Source organism: Xyrauchen texanus, chromosome 9, assembly GCF_025860055.1.
Source record: "Xyrauchen texanus isolate HMW12.3.18 chromosome 9, RBS_HiC_50CHRs, whole genome shotgun sequence".
NCBI classification, from domain to species: Eukaryota; Metazoa; Chordata; class Actinopteri; order Cypriniformes; family Catostomidae; genus Xyrauchen; species Xyrauchen texanus.
The window spans coordinates 22,758,713-22,782,426 of record NC_068284.1 but is presented as its reverse complement, the minus strand read 5'-3'; the positions used below and the strand labels follow the sequence as shown (position 1 = coordinate 22,782,426).

Genomic DNA, 23,714 nt, shown 5'->3' with positions numbered 1-23,714 from the left:
ATTTGAGTAAACACTTACATCCAATAAGCATGACACAGATAGAGAAGATCTTCTCGGAGTTGGTGTTTGGGGAGATGTTTCCAAAGCCCACACTGGTGAGGCTGCTGAAGGTGAAGTAGAGGGCTGTAACATATTTATCTTTAATAGAAGGTCCTGATCCAGGTATCGTCTCATTATACGGTTTCCCCAGCTGATCACCCAAAGAATCCAACCAACCAATCCGAGATGGGCCATTCCTCTCCACGTTCCCAATCGCATACCAGATGCAAGCCAGCCAATGGGCAATTAGCGCAAAGGTGCACATGAGCAGAAATAGCACTGCAGCACCATACTCAGAATACCGATCTAGTTTGCGCGCCACACGCACCAATCGCAGCAGACGAGCAGTCTTCAATAGACCAATCAGAGTCGTTGTCTGTCAATAAATAAAAACAACGAGGAACAATTGCAAATAATGCTGCCCTGCGAAGAAAACAAGCAGTAACTACACATTGTCAAAATTGAGTAATGACCGAAATAGGGTCTCTCAGACTGAGATCTGTCCTGTGACAGATGGGTTCAAGTGTTTTATAAGTCACATTTGGCTGGAAACTTTCGAGCCATTTTTCTCAGTTTCATTATTGCCTTAGATACCGAGTTCCCTATCTGTCACTCACTCGACGTTGTCTCGAAGAGTTGACACAAGGGGTTCACTCTTGGGAGCCCAGTCATCTCTGATCTTTGAGAAAATGCCAATGAGAATTGGCTTGTGGAATTTGCATGCCACTCCCCCGACATACGGATATAAAAGGAGTGCCGCTTGCAAACACATACTCAGATTTCTTCTTCGGAGCCGAGCGGACGCATTCACTGAGCTGAATCCCTCCTGCCGTTCCATTCATCTCTCTCTCTCTAAGCTGTTGGATATACGGCGCATTACAGTGGCTCCCCCTCGCACACTACGGTTGTAATATATAAAATCACAAAAGAGTATATATTCTCTCTAAAAGAGTGGCGCAAATGAAAGCGTCTTTTTCAAGATGCCTATTCGTTTGTGTATATTTCCTGGTTGCGGTCGATATCTCTTCGCTTCTGATGGCCAGGATCGCTGCCTTAAGTGTTTGGGTGCCACCCATGTGGAGTCAACGTTCATGGATGGTTCATGTCCTCATTGCGAGGACATGAACACGGCTACGTTGCGGTCGCGGCTCGCCTTCGTAAAAGGGCAAGCCCCCCTCAGCGGGTCCCCGACATTGTCCTTCTACCTACGGGTATGAGGCAGGGTCGGTTAGCACTGGGGGCAATATGGGGACATCAATGGGAGCTTCTCTGCCGGGTATTCCCCCATGGACCTCCCATTCCCCATCACACTCGTATGCTTCGACCGAGCTCTGGAAAGAGGTTGCCGGTCCATCTCACTGCAGGCCCGCGTTCTCATTTGGAGCTTGCTACGAAGATGAGTGAACGATCGTGGCATCGGAGAGTGGGCTCGTCATTTATGACGCTGAGGACTCTGCTGGACTCCCATGGTCCGTGAGCTCCTCTGCTCTCACTACACTCAATAGTGCGGGGGCGGGAGCGGAAAGGGGCTATTCGACGATTCTCGAAGTGGACCAAGGTGCACTTGTGCCGCCACTTGGCGGAGTCGTCCGAGGCTCCCATCCAGGGCCTGTAGGGTGACGTCGTCACTGACGGCTAAGGCCTACAGCACTGCTGGACACGCCGCTTCCGCCTTGCTCGGCAACCAACTTCGCCCTACAAGTGACGAAGATCACCCCGACACCACAAGCCTCATGGCCGGCCATCAAGAACCCCAAGAAGGCTTCAAAGCGCCCCTGAGACAGGCAGCACCGGGACTCAGGAAACTGCACTACGGGAGCTGGTAAGCAGACCACTTCCTCCCCTGTCGGAAGGTCATATGCAGAGTCCTTGGTTTCGTTGACTTTTGTTTTGCCGCATGCCCAATGGTTTGCGGTACCCAAATTCTCAATAAAAGAGCAGTTTCCTCATTCCCTGGGCCCTATTTCCAGTCTCCCGGCTGTCGTTATCACGACCGCCGGCCACCGGTTCTCTTTGGCAGGTATGGTGCGGAGATCGCCTCCCTTCTACGGAAGGATGCGATAGAGCCTGTCCCTCAAGCCGAGATGAAGAAGGGGTTTCTCCACCGGGTATTCCCCCATGGACCTCCGATTCCCCATCATACTCGTATGCTCTGACCGACTGTTGGCCTGCGAGCTCATTCTACCAGGGGTGTTGCAGCTTCTTGGCCATTGTCCCATGGAGCCTCTCTAGCAGACATCTGTAAAGCTGTGTGCTGGGCAACACCTAACAGCGTTGAAGGTTTTATAACCTCAGGGTTGAGCCAGTTCATCCAGTGTGTTATCAGGTGACACAAACAGGTAACTTCGGGTCAGCTGTCCGGCTGTACCACTTGTGCCTTGCACCTTTCCCCTCCCTTGAGGCAAAGACGTGCGTTCTTTTCCCAGTTGCGTTCGCAAAAAGTCTGAACCTTAGCCCAGTGGAAGACGAGCCTTCGGAGAGGCTCACTGCCGCCCTAGTACGTGGGTCACTTAGACACAATGTCAAGTGAGTGACAGATAGGGAACATCATGGTTACTGATGTAACCTCTGTTCCCTGATTGAGGGAATGAGACGTTGTGTCCCTATTGCCACAAGACTGAACCAACCACTGAAATGGCAGGCTCTTTTACTCGGCTCCTCAGTGTGAAACCTGAGTGTGTGCTTGCAAGCGGCACTACTTTTATACCCGTATGTCTGCCACATAGCAATTCTCATTGGCCTTTTCTCAAATATCAAAGATGTCTTGGCTCCCAAAAGTGAACCCCTAGTGTCAACTCACCGACACAATGTCTCATTCCCTCCATCTGGGAACAGAGGTTACATCAGTAACCATGACGTTTTAGCTTTGTAGGGCAGAAAGGTTGGCTGCAGCTAACAAAAGTACACTGAAAAAAAGTACGATTACAGACATTACCCATACGCTTACTCACCTCTTCTCCAGGGCGGTAAATGAGCAAGTCGAAGGGAATGGCGGCCACCATGTCAATGAGGAACCAGCCTTTAAAATAGTGGACAGCTATGCGGCCAGGCTGACTGACCACTTCATCATTGCTGTTTACATAGGTTGTGCGAAAGTTAATCACAATGTCCACAACAAACATGATATCCACAATGAGGTCCACCACATTTAGTGGACTGCAGGAGTAGCCACAGCCTTGAATGGCAGCCTCCTCCTCATCACTGAGCAGGAACGCTGCTGAATAAGGTGTGAAGATTGAAGTATAGATGACCAGCAACAAAATGACCCAGTCCCAGACTGCCTTGAAGGGGCTATAGTGTAAGATGGTCCATTTGTGGATGCGGGGAGCCTGGAGCTTATACTCAGGAAGGACATCTGCACCCAGAGACAGCACCTGAAGAAGAAATATACTCTCCATTATAATGCTGGTATTGAATTTCAGATTTCCATATATGTGCATTTGCAGAACTAGTTGCAAAACAGCATATGCTGTTTGAGTGAAAAATGTGCATACATTTCAGAATTTCTTAGTATTTGGTGAGTCACCATTTTTTACAGCCAGCGCTTAAAGGAATCCACAAGTTTGTGTAAAAGCTGAAGTTCTAAAGAGCATCTTGTGAGGTTCAATGGAAGCAAGGAAATCTGACCTTTTGTACAAAAGAGTGAACATGGCCAATGTCACAATTTTGCTTATTTGATCAATGACCTAGAAAAGTGTGGAATCTTACAGATTTCTTATTAACTTTGTCATAACATTTCTTTGTTTTACCTTTTTTAAAATCCTAAAACTTTCTGTTTAATTTCAGGCTTAGATAAGAACATTAAACTGCTTAGACAACTACATAATGAATGAAATGAAATGTTATATTTAACACATGCTTTGAAACATCAGTGAAGAATTCCGTCTGCTCCTTACACACAATTTGGTTGGTTGGTTCCAGTTGTATATACTATGCATGTTTCAGGGGCAAGTCAGGTAAACCAACTCCTTCTGTCCATCCTCCCTGTTTATTTGTAGAAAGATTTATCAAGCTTAAGAGACCCAGTAATATTATTAAATATTTCTGACAGTGGGAGACAGGACCTGAGTGGGTGAAGTAATGAAGCCATGTAAAGTCTCAGAGTTATCCTTCCTCAACTGAGTTCACATGACTGCAGGAAAAATATTAATGCTTTACACTTGTAAACACCCTCTTAGGCAGGAGGCAAACCTCAACTCATTGTTTTTTAGGCCCCTAAAGAGGTGGCCAGTGTTTAGTCATTCGCTCAAAGCTCTATTGAGAGAGTTTTAATTACTCTTAGTCATGATCTATTGCCTCATTTTAAGGAACAAATGTTTGAATACATATCCACATGAACACTCACAAATGTACAATTACTTACGGTAACTTTCTCCTTCATATTATGTAGAGAAGAAAATATGTTTGTCATAGAAGCAAATAAATTACATGGATTATTTATTTAATATAAATTGAAATTGAAATGATAGGCTTATCTGAGTGAGTCTTAATCTACCAAAGACCAGAGACACAGAATCATAATTCATTTATGTTAATCTAATATTTCTCTTGTTCATTATGCATCAATTAGGAGATAGAAATACAGTACATCCGCAGCAAGCACAGCAGATTCTCCCGACATAATTCATTTATGGACTCTAGTCACTATTTCAGGGTATTTCATAATCAAAAGACCTCATCTGACTCTTGTAATTTTGTCCCCGCAAATAAGGTCTGCACTAACAACTCATAAAATCAAAATCACAGCTAGCTTCCATATTAATTATGTTTAAATCATGCCTCTATTTTTGTAACTAGGTTAAAATCGATGAATAGGTTGTTGTACTTTCCATCCACGGCTTTGCCTCAGCACTCATTAATTACATTTTGTGGAACAGCAAAACATGGTTAGAATTGTTGTTTGGGCACACACAAAGTCACAAGTGAACCTCTAAAATACAACAGTTCTTTTGTTCACTCCTGTTTTGTTTAAACAGATGTTTACTCCTGTTTTGTGCTATCATACCCAATGTGGCTTTTGTAGCCCATCCGCCTCAAGGTTCAATGTGTTTTGCATTCTGAGATGCTATTCTGCTCACTACAATTGTACAAAGTGGTTATCTGAGTTACTGTAGCCTTTCTGTCATCTCGAACCAGTCTGGCCATTCTCCGATGACCTCTGTCATCAACAAGGCGGTCTGCGGAACTGCCGGTCACTGAAATTTTTTTGTTTTTGGCACCGTTCTGAGAAAACACTAGAAACTGTTGTGCATGAAATTCCCAGGAGATCAGCAGTAACAGAAATACTCAAACCAGCCTGTCTGGCACTAAAAATCATTTCATGGTAGAAATCACTAAGATCAATTTTTTTTCCCCATTCGGATGGTTGCTGAACATTAACTGAATCTTCTGACCCATATCTAAATTATTTTATACATTGCACTGCTGCCACACATTTGGCTGATTAGATAATTGCATGAATACGTAGGTGTACAGGTGTGCTTAGTATATTACAATAAACAAGGAAAAAAGCAACCTAACCCCAAACTCTCCAGCCCCTCTTACCTCTTTGCCCTATTGGGTAAAAATTGCACTAGTCCTGCCCCAAAAATAAAGGCTCTAGGGAGCCTGGTTTGCAGGGCATGTGAGTGTCAAATGAAGGCTGATGCTAAACAAAAGAAGAACAGGACTGGAAGAGCTGGTGACCAACAAATAAAAACAGCATGATCCACAAATGATACTTCGACCGCTACTGCACACAGCACAAGAGGCAGACATCAGCAGAACCCCTGACTCCTCTACCATGACTGTGCAATGGTGTGCACAGGAGCTGCTCTCCTCAGGGGCTTCTTCAGGATCCAGGACCTGTCCACCCCCATTCTTATGTCTTCCCTGTCCTCTCCTTTTCTGCTCACTTCTGCTCTTCATGATTTGTCTATTTAGTAGAGTGTATTTTTTTTTCAGTATATTTCAGTCCAAGTACTAGTCAAAAATATTTTCAAAGAAAGTGAGTTTATGCCATTTTTGAGACTAAAAGCTCTGTTTTTGCTACTGCTCTGGACAGATTCAGATGCAGAATTAAGGTCACTCAAACATATACACATAAAGAGAGAGAGAGGAGGAGGAGGAAGAGGAGGAGAGAGAGAGAGAGAGAGAGAGAGAGAGAGAGAGAGAGAGAGAGAGAATGTTCCAGTCTTACGGCCATCAATGTTGCCCACCACCCAAGTCTAACGACTGAGGATTTATATGACCATGCCAGGGGAGTGTGATACTTCGCTAAAAACCTAAAAGATTCGTCACTTGGCACAAATTCCCAATCTCCCAATCACAACATAGGCGTACAAGTTTCAACAGTCATCGCATAAACCAGCATTAAACTACACAAAGAGGCCCATAAACCAGACATACTCCAGTAAGAAGAGAGCAACCAAACCACAGCACTGAAGCAACACACTGAAGCCCAACCAAACACCTCTAAGCCCAGTTCCAGTCAACCTACAAACATTAACCCTCACACACAACAGCAGGAGGCACCTGACAGAACAGTAAAGCCCTTCCTGCATTCACAACAGCTCACTTATGCTGATGTTGTTATGGGGAAAATACACACTGACTCCTCAGACATTACAAGGACAATCATTTTGTTCAGTTTCAGATGGAAACCATCAATTTCAGGACCAGGGGAATATGATGTTATGTGGGGACCTAAATGCAAGGACAGGTTCAGAATCTGACATTATAGATACCCATGGGAATAACCACAAACTGAAAGCCAACCCACACATCTAACCCCCACCACTACAGAGACTGCAGTGTGACAGAGAGAGAGTTACGGGCAGCTGTCCGACACCTGTGAGTATGTTTATCTTTTTGTTTCAGTTTTATATTAAACTATTATTTCAAGCCAGTTCTCGCCTCCTTCTTTCCATTAACCCCTTTACACTGGTGCCGAAATCCAGGAGGGAGGAGGGATGCGCCGCTACCATCCACCCAAAAGGAGCAGCAGCGGCCATCCGCCGGAGGAAGGAGGAGCCAGGCCGCCTGGAAGCAGAGGAAGAGTAGGGACTCCCAACCAACTGCCTGGTGCGGTTACCGCTGCCAGGGGTGAGGGGGACCCTACTGTCCACCAAAAACACGGTGGGGCGTTCCGTCCGCTAGGGGCCGGAGGACTGCCTCTGATCTGCCCCAGATCAGGTGCAGCTGTCATCCTTTAGAGGTTGAAGGAGTGGCAAAGGACCAAGCTACGGTGTATCGGAGAACCGGTGAGTTAGAGTTTTTCTCTCTCTCTCCCTCCTCTCTCTCTCCCACTGCCGCTCCGTGTTGGCCTTTCCCTCTCTTTTCTATGTTTTGTTAATTTGGCTTAATCGCCTTTACGGTGTATAGGTGCCACGTTTTTTTTTGGTTTCCTTTCGCTTGTCCCCTCCCTCATTCAGGTGGATGGGGATGACCTGACAGGCTAACAGTGTTTGAGACTAGCTACCAGCAGCTACTGCCCTGATTATGCAAAACTGTCTGATTCCATTCAGTACAAGTCATCAGAATAAGGTAAATGCCCTGTCTATTGTAATCTATTGTGCTGTAGGTGTTTTTGGTTTAGTGTTAAAACTGGATGATATCAACATTGAACATTATTTATTTATTTTTTTTATTAATTTGAAGATGAATTCCATGTAGGGATACATGCAGTAGTCCCAACACTGTTTTTTTAGATGGTAAATCTCATGTTGGTCATTTAAAAGTAGATAATCACGCAAAAAAGTGTGGGCACCCCTGGTCTATGTTATAAAATCCAGCATTGGGGTAAAATGTACAACACTATCAAATCTATGTATTTGGACAACAGGTGCAGAGTTAAAATTGGCAATAAAAGAGAACAGAATTCTTCACTCAAGGGCGAGGAATGAGACAGGGCTGCAATTTGAGTCCAACTCTGTTCAACTTTTACATTAATGAGTTAGCAGTAGGGTTGCAACTAACGGTTATTTTGATAATCGATTAATCTAACGATTATTAGAATGATTTTTCGACTATTCAGCGATTATTGCAACGATTAATCATTAGCTCTTAACCGATAATTCTGCCTGTGTCCTGACTTAAAAGGTTGTATTAAATGTGCTTACTAACAATAAAGAGGGAACAAATGATCTTTTAAAAATACCTCTAACATTCACTGAATAATTGGGGGAAAATATAAGTTTTATTATGTTTAATTCAGTAAAGAAATTCACTGTAAAAAAAACTATTTTTATCAAGTCTTTTTGTCATGTTTTCCATTTAAAATTGCCTAAAAATTCTTAAAACAAGATAGATTCTGAAGCAAAATATAAGATATTTAGACCTGCTTTAAGAGGATGTCTCTTAAATATAAGTGTATGTTGTATATACGTGTATTTTTTCACTTGGTTATACTTCTGCGAGTGCAGTAAAGACAAAATATATGTATATTCAAGATCTATTCTCTAAAAGCAAGTCTAAATATCTTATATGCTGCTTCTCAGGTGAATGCATCTTTTTTTTAAAGGATTTTTAGATATTTTAAAATATTTGTATTTTGAATATTATATTCAACATTCTCAGATAAAAAAAAATGTTTTCTGCAGTATAGCTGCTACAGAAAATGTACATTGTTTTAAATTAGCTTTATATATTAATTATTGGAAAACAAGCCAAAACAAATCATAAACGTATTTTGTTCATGTATAACTTGCACGTGAATTGAATGAGTGGATATCTCCTATGTTTTAGCGTAATGAGTGGAGTTTTCAGACAGTCCCTTACATCTGCAAATCCGAATGTCGAACGTCAAACTTTACCGCGCTAAATAAGTGAGGCCAACAACATCCAGCTGGATAGTGAGAATGGGGCCAAAAGAGCAGGAGAGGCGGAAGAGAAAGCAGGCAGCAGCGTCATTGTTGCAGAATATTGAACATATGTTCAAAAAGACTGCCAAACAGGGTACAGTTGTTATACTTGGTAAGCAATTTGACAACATTGTAGAATTTCACTGAATCAAAAAGCGTGCTCGTTAAGATACCAGCATACAAGAAAATCCAGCACAAATGAGTGCATAAAAAGTCACCAAAATTAAATATTTGAACCTCATAATTAATTACAAAACGAGGGAAAAACTACAAAGAGGCAAGAGCATCCACGCAACAGAGTACGCATCAGCCGGATGCAGTTTCATTCTCTCCCCCTTAAGGTGCGTACACACTGCAGGTCGCCAGTGGCTGGCGGTGAAGTCGCTAGTGGGTGTTCCCACTACTGGTTGCCTAGTAACGTTTAGAAATGACATTCACGGATATCATTCCATTGCTGTTGACAGCGAATCTCTTTTCTTGCCACTAAAAACAAACATTTTGGAGGGAAAAGACTAAATATAAATGGAATCAGTACATAAAATGCTTTGTATCAAAGATGAATGAGAACCAAGGCGTGCTGTTTGCCATAGCGGCGAAAATGCAAATGCCGGTCTGTCTGGGTCCATAAAAACCCCCGCGATCTCAGATACACCTTTCCACGCAGTATTTTTTCTTAATACTGAGACATATCATAGAGCACTGGAAAATTTCTAACAGCAAGAATTAGCCTTTCATCCATCTTTCTGTTACTGCAGGAGCTGAGAGAGAGAAAGAGAGAGAGAAGGATCACGTGAGCTCTCCCGTCTTCTCTCCTATTGGCTGTCGCTTCCGTTAGTCGCTCTTCATTTGAATAAAGTTGAACTTGTCTCAACTTTGTCGCGTCGCCAACGGTCGCGACAGCTCGTGTCGCCGGAAGTCGCTGTGCTCTCATTGAAAATGAATGGTATGGAGTCGCTGTCACGCGCGATGTCGCTGTCAGTGTGTACGCACCTTAAGATCGGGACATTCGCGCAACTCATAGAAGAGTCGCAGTTTGTATTTAATTACAAGACCTGCTTCCGTATTATTTTAACTTTAATAAACACTGGGGTGTTTCCATTAAAGAGCTCCGACTCCACTTATTCCACAAAGAGAGTGCTTCTGTATTTACTTATTTTGTATCTGTGAGCTGTGTAATTCTTCCTCTCCACAGTCAGGCACGAACTGCAGTGCTGCTTTCGCGCGCCATCATTACGGTTTAATATGATCACATGTTACGATAAATGAGATCAAACGACTATTCGACAACGACAATATTTGTCTACAATTTTTTTTTTTGTTGATAACGATGACTAATCGTTTCAGCCCTAGTTAGCAGTGCCACTGGAACAATCTGCAACACCCGGTCATTAAATAATTCTGAAGTAAAATTTCTTCTATATGCAGATAACCTGGTGCTGTTGTCAGCTACTGCACAAGGGCTACAGCAGCACCTGGACCTGCTGGAGAACTACTGTCAGAACTGGGCTCTGACAGTCAATTTGAAAATAAATGAATTATGATCTTTCAAAAAAAAAAAAAAGCCTGTTTACTGGAAACCAGATACAGATTCACTCTGGAAAACACTAACAGAACACACCCAGGGGGGTTTTGGTCTGGCAGTGAATGTACTAAAATAGAAAACTAGAAGAGCATTATATGCTATTAAGGGCAAATTTACCCAAATAGACATTCCTTTAACAATTTGGAGTAAAATCTTTGATGGTATTATTATGCCTATTGCTCTGTACGGATGTAAGTTTTGGAATCCACTCTGTCTGGCACATTACTCTAGATGGAACAAACACCCCATAGAATCCCTGCATGCAGAATTCTATAGAAACATTTCTTAGAATTCAGAGAAGAACACCTACGGGCTGAACTAGGCAGGTACCCCCTAATTATACATATTGACAAACGATCCCTCAAATTTTGGACACAACTTAATTCAAGTTCCCCTAACACACTGCAACAGGAAGCCCTTAAAACCCAAAAGTTAAAGCCTAAAACCAGTCCCCTTTGTCAGCTGGCTCTGCAAACCCACTAACTAACAAACAATAGTTTCAGACCAGCACTGCTGAACAAAACCAAATCAGAATAAACCAAACAATAAAATAAATACAAATGTATATTCGGACAATTGGGAAAATGAAAGTAAAAACCAAAGCAAATTGAAATATAGAGACTCGGTGATCACAGTCTGGCCATAGAAAAAGGCAGACAAACATGGCTTCCAAAGAACGAGAACGAGTCTGTGCTCAGTCACTGTAACACTGGTGAGGTCGAGACAGAGACACACATTCTCCTTCAATGTGAGAAATTTACAGGGGTGAGAGGGAAATACTTTGGCAAACTCTCAAACCTCATGCCAGTTTTCCAGTTCAGCAGAAACGGATCAAATGCAGGTGTTACTGGGGGAGGACAATCATGCATCAGTTGCAGCAAAATTCATTTTTGAAGTGCACACCCTCAGAAACCAATTTCTGCTTTAATGTACTTCATTTACAGTATTAATTTATGTTCATAATGTCTTGTTTAATGATTATTTTATTTTATATTGTATAGTGTATATTGTTATTATAGTTTTTATTTTATTCATTACCTGGCAGCTTATTTTAATTCTTTTTTTTTATTGTTATTTGTTACTGTTTAATTATAATTTTTTGTTCTTGTCATGATCTTTTTTTTACAATATGTTTTGGCAATATTGTATGTACACACAATATGTTAGGCTTACCTTGTCTTGTTCTCACTGTTACCCCTTGGTTGTCATTTTTGTCACTTTTGTATTCTGTAGTTTTCACTTGTTTAGTTCCACAGTCTCCCTGTTAGCGTTCGTGTTCTCTGTCATTGTTTTCACCTGTCCTCATTAGTCTACCATTGGTTTCTGTTTATTCACCTTGTTATCTTGTTTTGAGTTCTGTTGTTCATTGGTTCCTGTCTTCCCTTGTCAGTGTATTTAAACCCTGTCTGTTTGTTCAATCGGGGTCTATCGTTGAATGTTGTTAGCCTGGTATGTGTTCCCTGCCCGTTTTCTCAGTCTTGTGTTTATTTCCCCATTGAGGGTTTTTCCGTTGTTCCCGTGTTTTCCGTGTACCTGCCTTGTCTGTTTCCTCGATAAAGTTGAACTGAACTTGGATCCGCATCTCCTCGTCTGCCTTCGCTACTCATTCACAACAGAACAATAGACCAACTATGGATCCAGCGGTTCAGCGAGCAAACTACCACCTGCTCTGCTTGCAACAAGAAGACCGCCCTATAGAGGACCACATCCGCGACTTCCTTAAGCTGGCGAGTATTTCGGATTTCCCGGACTCCTCTCTGGTGGTCTTCTTCAGGGGCAATCTGCACCCCGCACTGAAGGAGCGGCTACCACCGGCGACGCCTGACTGGACCCTCTGCGACTTCCTGGTGGCGACCCTACGGGTGTGCGACTCACCGCTCGCGCTGCTGAGAAGGACCCTTCCTCACCGTCCACAGTGGAGTCTCTTCAGCCACCCCCGGCGCCCCCTGTAACACCAACTCCACCTGTCAACGAGGTCACCCTCATGTCAGTTGCCTTCCACGAGCCAGCTCGGCCCTCTTTGTCTGCCCGGAGGAGGGAGAGAAGACGGGCTTCCGCCCTCCGGCCCACGCCTGCCCCGGTCTTCGAGCCAGAGCCCACGCCTTTCACTGTGAGCGAGCCAGCGCCTACGCATGTCACTGTGAGCGAGCCTACGCATGTCACTGTGAGCGAGCCTGCGTCTACGCATGTCACTGTGAGCGAGCCTGTCGCCTCAGAAGTCAGTGAGCCAGTGCCTGTCGCCTCAGAGGTCAGTGAGCCAGCGCCTGTAGCCTCGACTGTCCCGAGCCAGCGCCTGTAGCCTCGACCGTACCCGAGCCAGCGCCTGTAGCCTCGACCGTCCCCGAGCCAGCGCCTGTAGCCTCGACCGTCCCGAGCCAGCGCCTGTAGCCATGACCGTCCAAGAGCCAGAGCCAGTAGCCATGACAATCCAAGAGCCAGAGCCAGTAGCCATGACCGTCCAAGAGCCAGCGCCATTAGCCATGACCGTCCCAGAACCAACGTCACCCGAGCTTTCCAGAGCTCCGCCTTCCGAGCTTTCCAGAGCTCCACCTCCCGAGCTTTCCAGAGCTCCGCCTTCTGAGCCTCCCGAGCTTTCCAGAGCTCTGCCTTCCAAGCCTCCCGAGCTTTCCAGAGCTCCGCCTTCCGAGCTTTCCAGAGCTCCGCCTTCCGAGCCTCCCGAGCTTTCCAGAGCTCCGCCTTCCGAGCTTTCCAGAGCTCCGCCTTCCGAGCTTCCTAGAGCTTCGCCTACCGAGTCTTCCAGGGCTCCTCTCGAGCCTTCCAGAGCTCCGCCTTCCGAGCCTTCCAGAGCTCCGCCTCCTGATCTTTCCAGAGCTCCGCCTCCCGATCTTTCCAGAGCTCCGCCTCCCGAGCTTTCCAGAGCTCCACCTTCCGAACTTCCCAGAGCTTTGCCTACCGAGTCTTCCAGGGCTCCTCTCGAGCTTTCCAGAGCTCCGCCTCCTATGGCTCAGCCTCCTACGGCTCCACCTCCCGAGCCTCCTACGGCTCCGCCTCCTGCGGCTCCGCCTCCCGAGCCTCCTACGGCTCCGCCTCCGGGACCTTGCCCTGTCCGATGGCTTCCTCCCAGGTCCCCTGGGCCGGCCCCTGCTCTGCGGCCATCTCCCAGACCACCTAGACCTGTCCCTGTCCGAAGGCCACCTCCCAGGCCTCCTCGACCTATCCCCGTCTTGTGGCCGTCTCCCAGGCCTCCTCGACCTGTCCCTGTCCTGTGGCCACCTCCCAGGCCCACCGAACCGGTCCCTTTTCCTTGTCTGCCCCTTGTTGCCCCCTGGACTGCCTGTCTGCCCCTCGTTGCCCCCTGGACTGTCTGTCTGCCCCTCGTTGCCCCCTGGACTGCCTGTCTGCCCTTCGTTGCTCCCCTTGGTCTGTCTGCCCACCACAAGCTTCCCCCCCAGTCAATGGACATTTGTTCTTCCTGTTTTTTGTTCTGTCACTTTTGAGCATCTGGAATCCGCTCCTTGAGGGGGGCTCTGTTAGGGTTATCTTGTCTTGTTCTCACTGTTACCCCTTGGTTGTCATTTTTGTCACTTTTGTATTCCGTAGTTTTCACTTTTGTCCCTTGTTTAGTTCCACAGTCTCCCTTTTAGCATTCGTGTTCTCTGTCATTGTTTTCACCTGTTCTGTTGTTCATTGGTTCCTGTCTTCCCTTGTCAGTGTATTTAAACCCTGTCTGTTTGTTCAATCGGGGTCTATCGTTCAATGTTGTTAGCCTGGTATGTGTTCCCTGCCCGTTTTCTCAGTCTTGTGTTTATTTCCCATTGAGGGTTTTTCCATTGTTCCCGTGTTTTCCGTGTACCTGCCTTGTATGTTTCCTCGATAAAGTTGAACTGCACTTGGATCCGCATCTCCTCGTCTGCCTTCGCTACTCATTCACAACACAATCATGCTAATAAAGTACTTTACAAATGAAATTGAAATATCTTTTTCTTTTTATGTATCTTCATTACAACAATTTTCTCTTGATTTACACAAATTATTCATACTTCATTCAAAATACGTTACATTTTTTGTTTTGTTTTTAACACCTGTATATTTAAAAAGTCAACACCAATTCATTGTTCTCATATAAAGCACACAATACCTCATTAACACCCCAGATTTCTACAATCTTTGGTATACAGTCGACCAACTTTTTTTTTTTTTTTTTGTCTAGCTTCCACAAGTCCCAAGAACATAGGAACCACACTTACTGCATCTTGCCCTAGAAGTTTATTTTTTCTTGTTTCCCAAATTACAAATTTTGCAGTGCCAGATAAAAAATGTATTAAAACCAAAGTTTTTTATTTTAACTGAGTACCTAGGCCCATAAATAAACAATTGGAAGAAAAACTCCTCACCCAAAGATGCAAACCAATTGCTTAAAAGGGAAAAAAGATCCCCTAAATGTGAGCACTGCACAGATCACCTGTCCGCTTATTAATTGGACATTTGTACAGAATACTCCAGCAGCCTTTAGGTGAAGTCAAGTCCAAAAAAATCCAAGTACAAGTACATGATCATCATCTTCCCAATTCTCCAGAGCAGCACTAACGATGAGTGAAGGAAATACATAATCATGCTCCTCTGTCCATTCATGAATCATCTTTGTGTTGACTTGAAGATCTCTGTACTCCTCTCTTAACTCCCCACGTATTTCTGCAACAAACTACTGTATCAATCTTACAGATTTCACTTCAGTCTTTTGGCTTATAACTTCCACACTGCTACTTAATACATGCCCCATCTTTGTATATCCAGCAGCCAGCAACCGTGAATGTAAACATGCAGATGATAAAAAAATCTTGAAGAAAAAAAGAGGGTTAAAAAACAATGGTTCTTCCATACTTGACACAGTAAAACCTTTCCAAGCCTCAAGCATAGATTTATAATAGGGGGTAAGGTCTACCAACTCAGACTCTTGTAAATGCATAAGAAATAAGTGTTTATCGAGTCCCATTCCGCCTACCCTCTGCAAAAGGGCTGCTGTGGTGTTCATCCAAGCAGAATTGCTGTTGTATAACAGTCTTTGAGCTGTTTGTAAGCGAAAAGTCATTATTCTTTCCTTAATGTCCACCAGACCCTGTCCACCTTCTTGTATAGGAAGATACAGTGCAACAGACCAGACCCAATGGTATCCTGACCAAAAAAAGTCATTCAGTGCCTTTGAATTACTTGAATTAGACCTTGGCACAGTGGCACTGCTCGGGTGTTATGGGAGCCCAGGTTGCTCTGATAGTGGCCTTCAGCTCTTCTGCATTGTTGGGTCTGGCGTATAGCATCTTCCTCTTCACAATACCCCATAGATTTTCTATAGGGTTAAGGTCAGGCGAGTTTGCTGGCCAATTAAGAACAGGGATACCATGGTCCTTAAACCAGGTACTGGTTGCTTGGCACTGTGTGCAGGTGCCAAGTCTTGTTGGAAAATGAAATCTGCATCTCCATAAAGTTGGTCAGCAGCAGGAAGCATGAAGTGCTCTAAAACTTCCTGGTAGACATCTGTGTTGACCTTGGACCTCAGAAAACACAGTGGACCAACACCAGCAGATGACATGGCACCCCAAACAATCACTGACTGTGGAAACTTTACACTGGACTTCAAGCGACATGGATTCTGTGCCTCTCCTCTCTTTCTCCAGACTGTGGGACCTTGATTTCCAAAGGAAATGCAAAATGTACTTTCATCAGAGAACATAACTTTGGACCACTCAGCAGCAGTCCAGTCCTTTTTGTGTTCTGACGCTGTGTCTTGTTCAAGAGTGGCTTGACACAAGGAATGCGACAGCTGAAACCCATGTCTTGCATAGGTCTGTGCATGGTGGTTCTTGAAGCACTGACTCCAGCTGCAGTCCACTCTTTGTGAATCTCCCCCACATTTTTGAATGGGTTTTGTTTCACAATCCTCTCCAGGGTGCGGTTATCCCTATTGCTTGTACACTTTTTTCTACCACATCTTTTCCTTTACCAACATCACTATCTGTTTCTTGAAGATAAATAACGTCTAGGTTACGGATGTAACCTCCGTTCCCGTTCGAATATGCCTCTGATCCATTGAAAAAAGGCCAATGAGAAGTTGGCAGTCAGTATTTGCATACCCCGCCCCCGGACATACGGGCATAAAGGCGAGGCAAATACTAGAGTTCATTCAGGATTTTTCTGAGGAGCCGGAAATGGTTCTGGCCACTACAGCGGTTCGGCTCAGCGACGTGGCCGGGAAGACACAACATCTCGTTCCCTCCATCAGGGAACGGAGGTTACATCCGTAACCTAGACGTTCCCCGTCTTTCGCTCTCTCCACGTTGTGTCGGAGAAGTGACACTAGGGGTCCAATTTAAATCCGCCATGCGCTGAGCCGTGTACGTGTTCTGCTGACACAGGAGCGGGCAGGTATTTGTTACGTGCCAAACGACCAGCTGTGCCAGGGCACGTACCCTTCCCCAATGCCCAGAAAGTCGTTGGGATCCTTTTGGTTACCCTAGGCAGGGGAACAAGGCGACGCTTGCCAACCTGGGAACGGGCCAAGCCTGGCTGGGCCTCTTTTCTCTCTATGTTTCTTGCATAGAGCAATAGACAGCCAGGGCCCTTACATGCACTGAGGGAAGGGGGTCTTACCCAGTTTCCCCTATTTTTCAGGGGGGGAAGACCCGCGGAGACCACCCCTGCCCAACTGGGGAGGTATGGTGGTGAATACGTCACATGTGTTCTTAGGCGACACGTGGAAGTGGCGCAGTGGCAGATCCAGCCTCAGCGAGGGTGGAGTTGCTACACACGGCGACCGGGGGGCAGCCGAAACTTACCTAAGGAAAACGCAGGTCTGCTCGTAAGGGGACCGTATCGCGGAAAATACACACAGGGGGAGTCCGCGTAGGAGGCCCTTACTCTGTGGAGCACCTATACCAGTACAGGGTAGCCATCAGGGTACCCGCAGTGGCTTGGGTCGGCAAGTTCCTCTGCTGAACTGCGGACCCATGAGGGCTAGGGAGGAATAAACCAGGGATTCACGTTGAGTGGAGTCTCCTGGGAAAAAAGACGCACTGTTTTACCTCAAGCGAGGGAAAGGGCGTATACGCAAGCGATTAACCCGGCCAGCCCATCAGCGTGTTACCGAGTTCTACTGGCTCGGACCTGAGAAAACACGGGATGAAACTGGCTCAACCCTGAGATTGTAGTATCTCGCAAAGGTGTTGGGTGTCGCCCAACCTGCTGCTCTACAAATGTCTGCCAGGGAGGTACCCTTAGCCAGTGCCCACGAGGACGCAACACTCCTTGTCGAGTGAGCTCAGACCTGCAAGGGTGGGGGCACGGCCTGGGTGTGATAAGCCAATGAAATGGCATCTACAACCCAGTGGGAGAGCCTCTGTTTGGAGACAGCGTTTCCTTTCCACTGTCCCCCAAAGCATACAAAGAGCTGCTCAGAGTATCTGAAGCTCTGCGTGCGGTCCAGGTAGGTATGCAAAGCATGTACCGGACACAGCAACGAAGGGGCTGGGTCTGCCTCCTCCCGGGGCAACGCTTGCAGGTTCACTACCTGGTCTCTGAAGGGCGTGGTAGGAACCTTGGGCACATAGTCCGGTCGCGGTCTTAGGATCACATGAGTGTCTGCCGGACCGAACTCCAGGCAAGTGTTGCTGACAGAGAACGCTTGCAGGTCTCCGACCCTCTTGATGGACGCGAGCGTGATCAGCAGGGCCGTCTTAAGGGAGAGGGCCCTGAGTCCAACTGATTCTAGCGGCACGAAGGGAGGTCTCTGGAGGCCTGCGAGGACTAGCGAGCGGTCCCAGGAGGGGAACAGGCTTGGCCGGGAGGGATTTAACCTCCGGGCGCCTCTTAGGAACCTGATGATTAAGTCGTGCTTACCAAGAGACTTACCGTCTACTGCGTTGTGGTGAGCCGCGATAGCAGCGACATACACCTTTAGGGTGGAAGGGGACAGCCTCCCCTCCAGCCTCTCCTGCAGGAATAAGAGCACTGACCTAACTGCGCACCTCTGTGGGTCTTCGGCCCTGGAAGAACACCAATCTGCGAACAGGCGCCACTTCTGGGCGTAAAGCTGCCTGGTAGAAGGGGCTCTGGCTTGGTTGATCGTGTCTACGACGGTAGGTGGTAGACCGGCTAGATCTTCCGCGTCCCATCCAGGGACCAGACGTGGAGTTTCCAGAGGTCTGGATGCGGATGCCAGAGCATGCCCTGCCCCTGAGAAAGAAGGTCCTTCCTCAGGGGAATTCGCCAGGGAGGGGCTGTTGTGAGGAGCACGAAGTCCGAGAACCAGGCCCGGTTGGGCCAGTAGGGAGCCACTAGTGTGACTTGTTCCTCGTCCTCCCTGACCTTGCACAGCACCTGTGCAAGAAGGCTCACTGAGGGAAAAGCATACTTGCGTAGCCCCGCGGGCCAGCTGTGCGCCAGCGCGTCTGTCCAAAGGGGAGCCTCTGTTTGGCCGTACCAGAGCGGGCAGTGGGAGGTCTCTCGGGAGGCAAGCAGGTCTACCTGGGATCTGCCGAACCGTTCCCAAATCAGCTGGACCGACTGGGGGTGGAGCCTCCACTCTCCACTGGGTAAGCTCTGCCGTGACAGTGCATCCGCTACCACATTGAGCTTGCCAGGGATGTGAGTGGCACGCAGCGACCGGAGTCGCTGCTGGCTCCAAAGGAGGAGACGACGGGCGAGTCGTGACATGTGGCGGGAGCGTACGGCACCTTGGCGATTTATGTACGCTACCGCGGTGGTGCTGTTGGACGCTTGTGAAGATGCATTTGTGCGTGAGCATTTTGAACGGGAGTTTGAGCAGCACTCGATTGAAAACTCGCAGGTCCAAGATTGGTCGTAAGCCGCCGCCTTTCTTGGGTACAATGAAGTAAGGGCTGTAGAAACCCTTCTTCATTTCGGTTGGAGGGACAGGCTCTATCGCATCTTTGAGTAAGAGAGTAGCGATCTCCGCGGGCAGGAATCTGGCATGTTGGCCGTGCACTGCGGTAAAGCGGACGCCCGTGAAGGGGGGCGGGGGCCTGGCAAACTGAATTGCGTAACCGAGTCGGATGGTCCGGGCCAGCCAGCGAGACGGGTTGGGAAGTGAAAGCCATGCATCCAATCTCCGTGCTAGGGGCACCAAAGGGACGGTTATTTTTGACGTACTCGGCAGGGCTTCGCAGCGGGGTGGAGCAGGTAGTACGCCGTCGGGAGGCGCGGACGCGTCCTGAGGCTCTGGTGCTGAGAAAAGACTCAAAGCAATTACCTTGCTCCGGACATCCGGCAGGGGGCGGGTTGGTGACTGAGGAGGAGGTCCTCTAGTGGCGTCCTCTGGACTCGTCAGAACCGGCTGGCCGGGGAACAGTCGTGGGGCTGAAGGCGGATCTGGGGACGCGTTCAGCGTGCCGGGACTGTTGAGGCCTGGCGGCAGAGTGCCGTGAGAAAGGCATTTGCGGGCCAGGTGACCCAGAGACAAAAAAGGAAATAGCTCTATTATTGAGAATGTGAGTACCGCAGCCCCCGTTAGGGGGTGTGGCAAATGAAATTAATTCAACAAAAGATTCTCCTCCCGGACCCTCCACCGGGGAATGGAGTGGTCTTACCAGCTCCGGAGCTAACGTCTCAGTCTCTGGGTCGGTCATCTCAGGAGCACCTGGGAGCCTTCCGGGTCCTCGAGGGGGTCCATGAGATGAGGGGGCATCCATCTTCTGCGGGGAGCTCGACGCCAGGGCGGAGAGCTGGGCCCATGTTTGTTGAGGCGGAGCACCGCTTTTCTTTCTTTCTTGAAAGCCGCAGGAGGACGCCCTCGGCGAGCAGACAGGGCATGGCCCCTGGCGGCACGTTTGCGGCAGGGCAGGATGTGTGAAATAGCCTCCATCTGTTTCTTCACCACTGAGGGCTGCTGGGTAGAGTCGTCAGGTGGTGTCGCCAAATGGACGGAGCTGGGAGACGGGAAAGCGTGCTTTGTCTACCTCCTCTACTGCGACCAGGTCCAGTCCATGTGTTGAGTTTCCGGACCACAAGGGGGGCCATCGCGTGTTCGAGTGCAGTTCCTGCAGCAGGTCAAGAACAGGACTACCCAAGTGCACATTTTTGGAGCCCTGACCCGGTGGACTGCAGGGGGGGGCATGGCGTGCGGGGGGGGTGGTCTGGGACCGCTCTACCGCCGAGGGTAGTGAGAGCGGAGGAGCGAGGAAGCTTGGCTTGCTCAGCTCGTCATGCACGTCCGGGAAGAAAGGAACCGGGGGTGGGGCGCGGCTGTGAGCGGTGCACATGCCCGTGGAACCAAACAAGTAGCCGTGAGGGGGAGGGGGACGGGATTTTCCGGTCCAACCTCGCGCTCGCTGTACCCGGGGAAGCATATCGGACCTCTGTGCATCAGGCTCAGACTGGGCGCGCAGACCCGAAGGTGGCGGCGCAGACAAGTCATCAGCATCAGACGCCGCTGTAACGCTCTCCGATGCAGCGGTGATTATCGTCATCCAATCCCGAGAGCTCAAGGGACCGGCAGGCCGGCCATGAAGCGGGCCGCATGTCAAGAACAGGACTACCCAAGTGCACATTTTTGGAGCCTTGACCCGGTGGACTGCAGGGGGGCCATGGCGTGCAGGGGGGAGTGGTCTGGGACCGCTCTACCGCCGAGGGTAGTGAGAGCGGAGGAGCGAGGAAGCTTGGCTTGCTCAGCTCGTCATGCACGTCCGGGAAGAAAGGAACCGGGGGTGGGGCGCGGCTGTGAGCGGCGCACATGCCCGTGGAACCAAACAAGTAGCCGTGAGGGGGAGGGGGACGGGATTTTCCGGTCCAACCTCGCGCTCGCTGTACCTGGGGAACAGGTACCTGTGGCGGCGCAGATGAGTCATCAGCATCAGACGCCGCTGTAATGCTCTCCGATGCAGCGGTGATTATCGTTATCCAATCCCGGGAGCTCAAGGGACCGGCAGGCCGGCTGTGAAGCGGGCCGCACTCATCCCGAGCAGATGGGAGCAAGCAAGCGTGCTGGGGAGGCGGGTGGTTCGCGAACACAGCCCGTCTTTATCCCCAAATCACCTTCATCGCCTGCGGCGCCTGCCCCAATCCCATGGGAAAGAGGCGAGGCGCGGGGGGGGCGGCTGAAGTGGCTTTCTCTCGTGACAAAAGAAAGCCTATGACCGCAATGCTGCAACAGCTATGTTCTCGCACTGAGAACATAACCTTATTGGAGAGAAAACGCTCATCCCGAGCTCGGACGGAAGCCAGCAAGCGTACCGGGGAGGCAGGAGGCTCGCGGGGGGGTACCCGGCGAACACAGCCCGTCTTTATCCCCAAATCACCTTCATCGCCTGCGGCGCCTGCCCCAATCCCGTGGGAAAGAGGCGAGGCGCGGGGGGCGGCTGAAGTGGCTTTTTCTCACTACAAGAAAAAGCCTACGACCGCAATGCTGTCATGGCTATGTTCTCGCACTGAAAACATAGACCATTCATAAAAACGCTGCCTGCGTGTAATCGCAACCCAGGTACGCCAGGCAGTTCTTATGACCGTAGGAGGTGGGAGAAATCGACCGCATCCGGAAACTACACAGAGGCGGAAACACGTCTTTAAAAAGACGCGTCCTGAAAAGGACGTTCAACGCCGCTGTGTATTGCTCTTTTAGAGAAAATCACTCTCTTAAACAACTCTCTTAGAGTTGGATTTCTGCACTGTCGAAGCGCCCAGGGGCAATTGCACTGCCGTGCAAGAAGGAGAAATCGCCGCTGTACTGCGCCCTCAATCCAACACCATGCAGAGTGTCAGAGGAATACAGGAACTGGTGTGATCTCCCGCGAACAGCATGCACAACCATCGGCTCCGAAGAAAATTTCTGAATGAACTCTAGTATTTGCCTCGCCTTTATGCCCGCATGTCCGGGGGCGGAGTATGCAAATACTGACTGCCAACTTCTCATTGGCCTTTTTTCAATGGATCAGAGGCATATTCGGTGCTCAAGAGAGACCCCTAGTGTCGCTTCTCCGACACAACGTGGAGAGAGCGACAGACAGGGAACATATAATTTTCTGCTCTATCATTTCAGATACTAATGTACATTTGTGCATATACCTACCCCATTTATATAAAGAGAACCTAAGTTTAAGAGGCAAAGGCAAAAAACAGACAGAAAAAGCATAACAAAAAAAGACACCACGTGATGCATGAAAATGTTTAGCTAAAACAAAACCTTTAAAACCACTTTTTTATACTTTCTAATTGCCGTTATATGTTTCTTTAAACAAAACCTTTTCTTTTCACTTAGGATCTCAAAACCCACATTCTTTTGATGTACTGAAACAGACTTCTCAAACTTCTCAATATCTGTAAAAAAATATGTCACATTAACTTGCTTCCCAAAAGAGTCATCCAGAAAAGCATTAATCTCTTCTAAAGTATATAAAATCAATCAAATCAAATCACTTTATTGTCACACGACCATATACACAAGTGCAACAGTAGATGAAAGTCTTGTGTGCAGTTCCGAGCAACATAGCAGTCATGACAGTGACAAGACCAATTACAATAAACAACATATTTACACAACACAATTTACATATCAAATGTACACATAATTACACAACACAATAATAATATACAATGTACAGTAAACAATACACACAATATAGAATACACATACAATAAAAAAATAAAATAAAGAGTATATAAAAATATATACAGGTGAAACTCGAAAAATTTGAATATCGTGCAAAAGTTCATTAATTTCAGTAATTCAACTTAAAAGGTGAAACTAATATATTATATAGACTCATTACAAGAAAAGTAAGATATTTCAAGCCTTTATTTGATATAATTTTGATGATTATGGCTTACAGCTTATGAAAACCCCAAATTCAGAATCTCAGAAAATTAGAATATTGTGAAAAGGTTCAGTATTGTAGGCTCAAAGTGTCACACTCTAATCAGCTAAACACCTGCAAAGGGTTCCTGAGCCTTTAAATGGTCTCTCAGTCTGGTTCAGTTGAATTCACAATCATGGCGAAGACTGCTGACCTGACAGTTGTGCAGAAAACCTTCATTGACAACCTCCACAAGGAGGGAAAGCCTCAAAAGGTAATTGCAAAAGAAGTTGGATGTTCTCAAAGTGCTGTATCAAAGCACATTAATAGAAAGTTAAGTGGAAGGGAAAAGTGTGGAAGAAAAAGGTGCACAACCAGCAGGGATGAACGTAGCCTGGAGAGGATTGTCAGGAAAAGGCCATTCAAATGTGTGGGGGAGCTTCACAAGGAGTGGACTGAGGCTGGAGTTACTGCATCAACAGCCACCACACACAG

At 47.4% G+C, this 23,714-nt stretch overlaps 1 protein-coding gene across 1 annotated transcript in view; it reads right to left on the bottom strand.

Annotated features, from left to right (window-relative positions):
• kcnh2a (potassium voltage-gated channel, subfamily H (eag-related), member 2a) overlaps positions 1-23,714 on the bottom strand; it is a 124,337-nt gene that overhangs the window by 14,821 nt on the left and 85,802 nt on the right. The window contains exons 6-7 of the mRNA XM_052133743.1: positions 2,991-3,413; positions 19-415 (exon numbers count right to left, since the gene is read on the bottom strand). Coding sequence (XP_051989703.1) covers positions 19-415; positions 2,991-3,413 — 820 coding nt within the window. The remainder of the gene's footprint in view (positions 1-18; positions 416-2,990; positions 3,414-23,714) is intronic.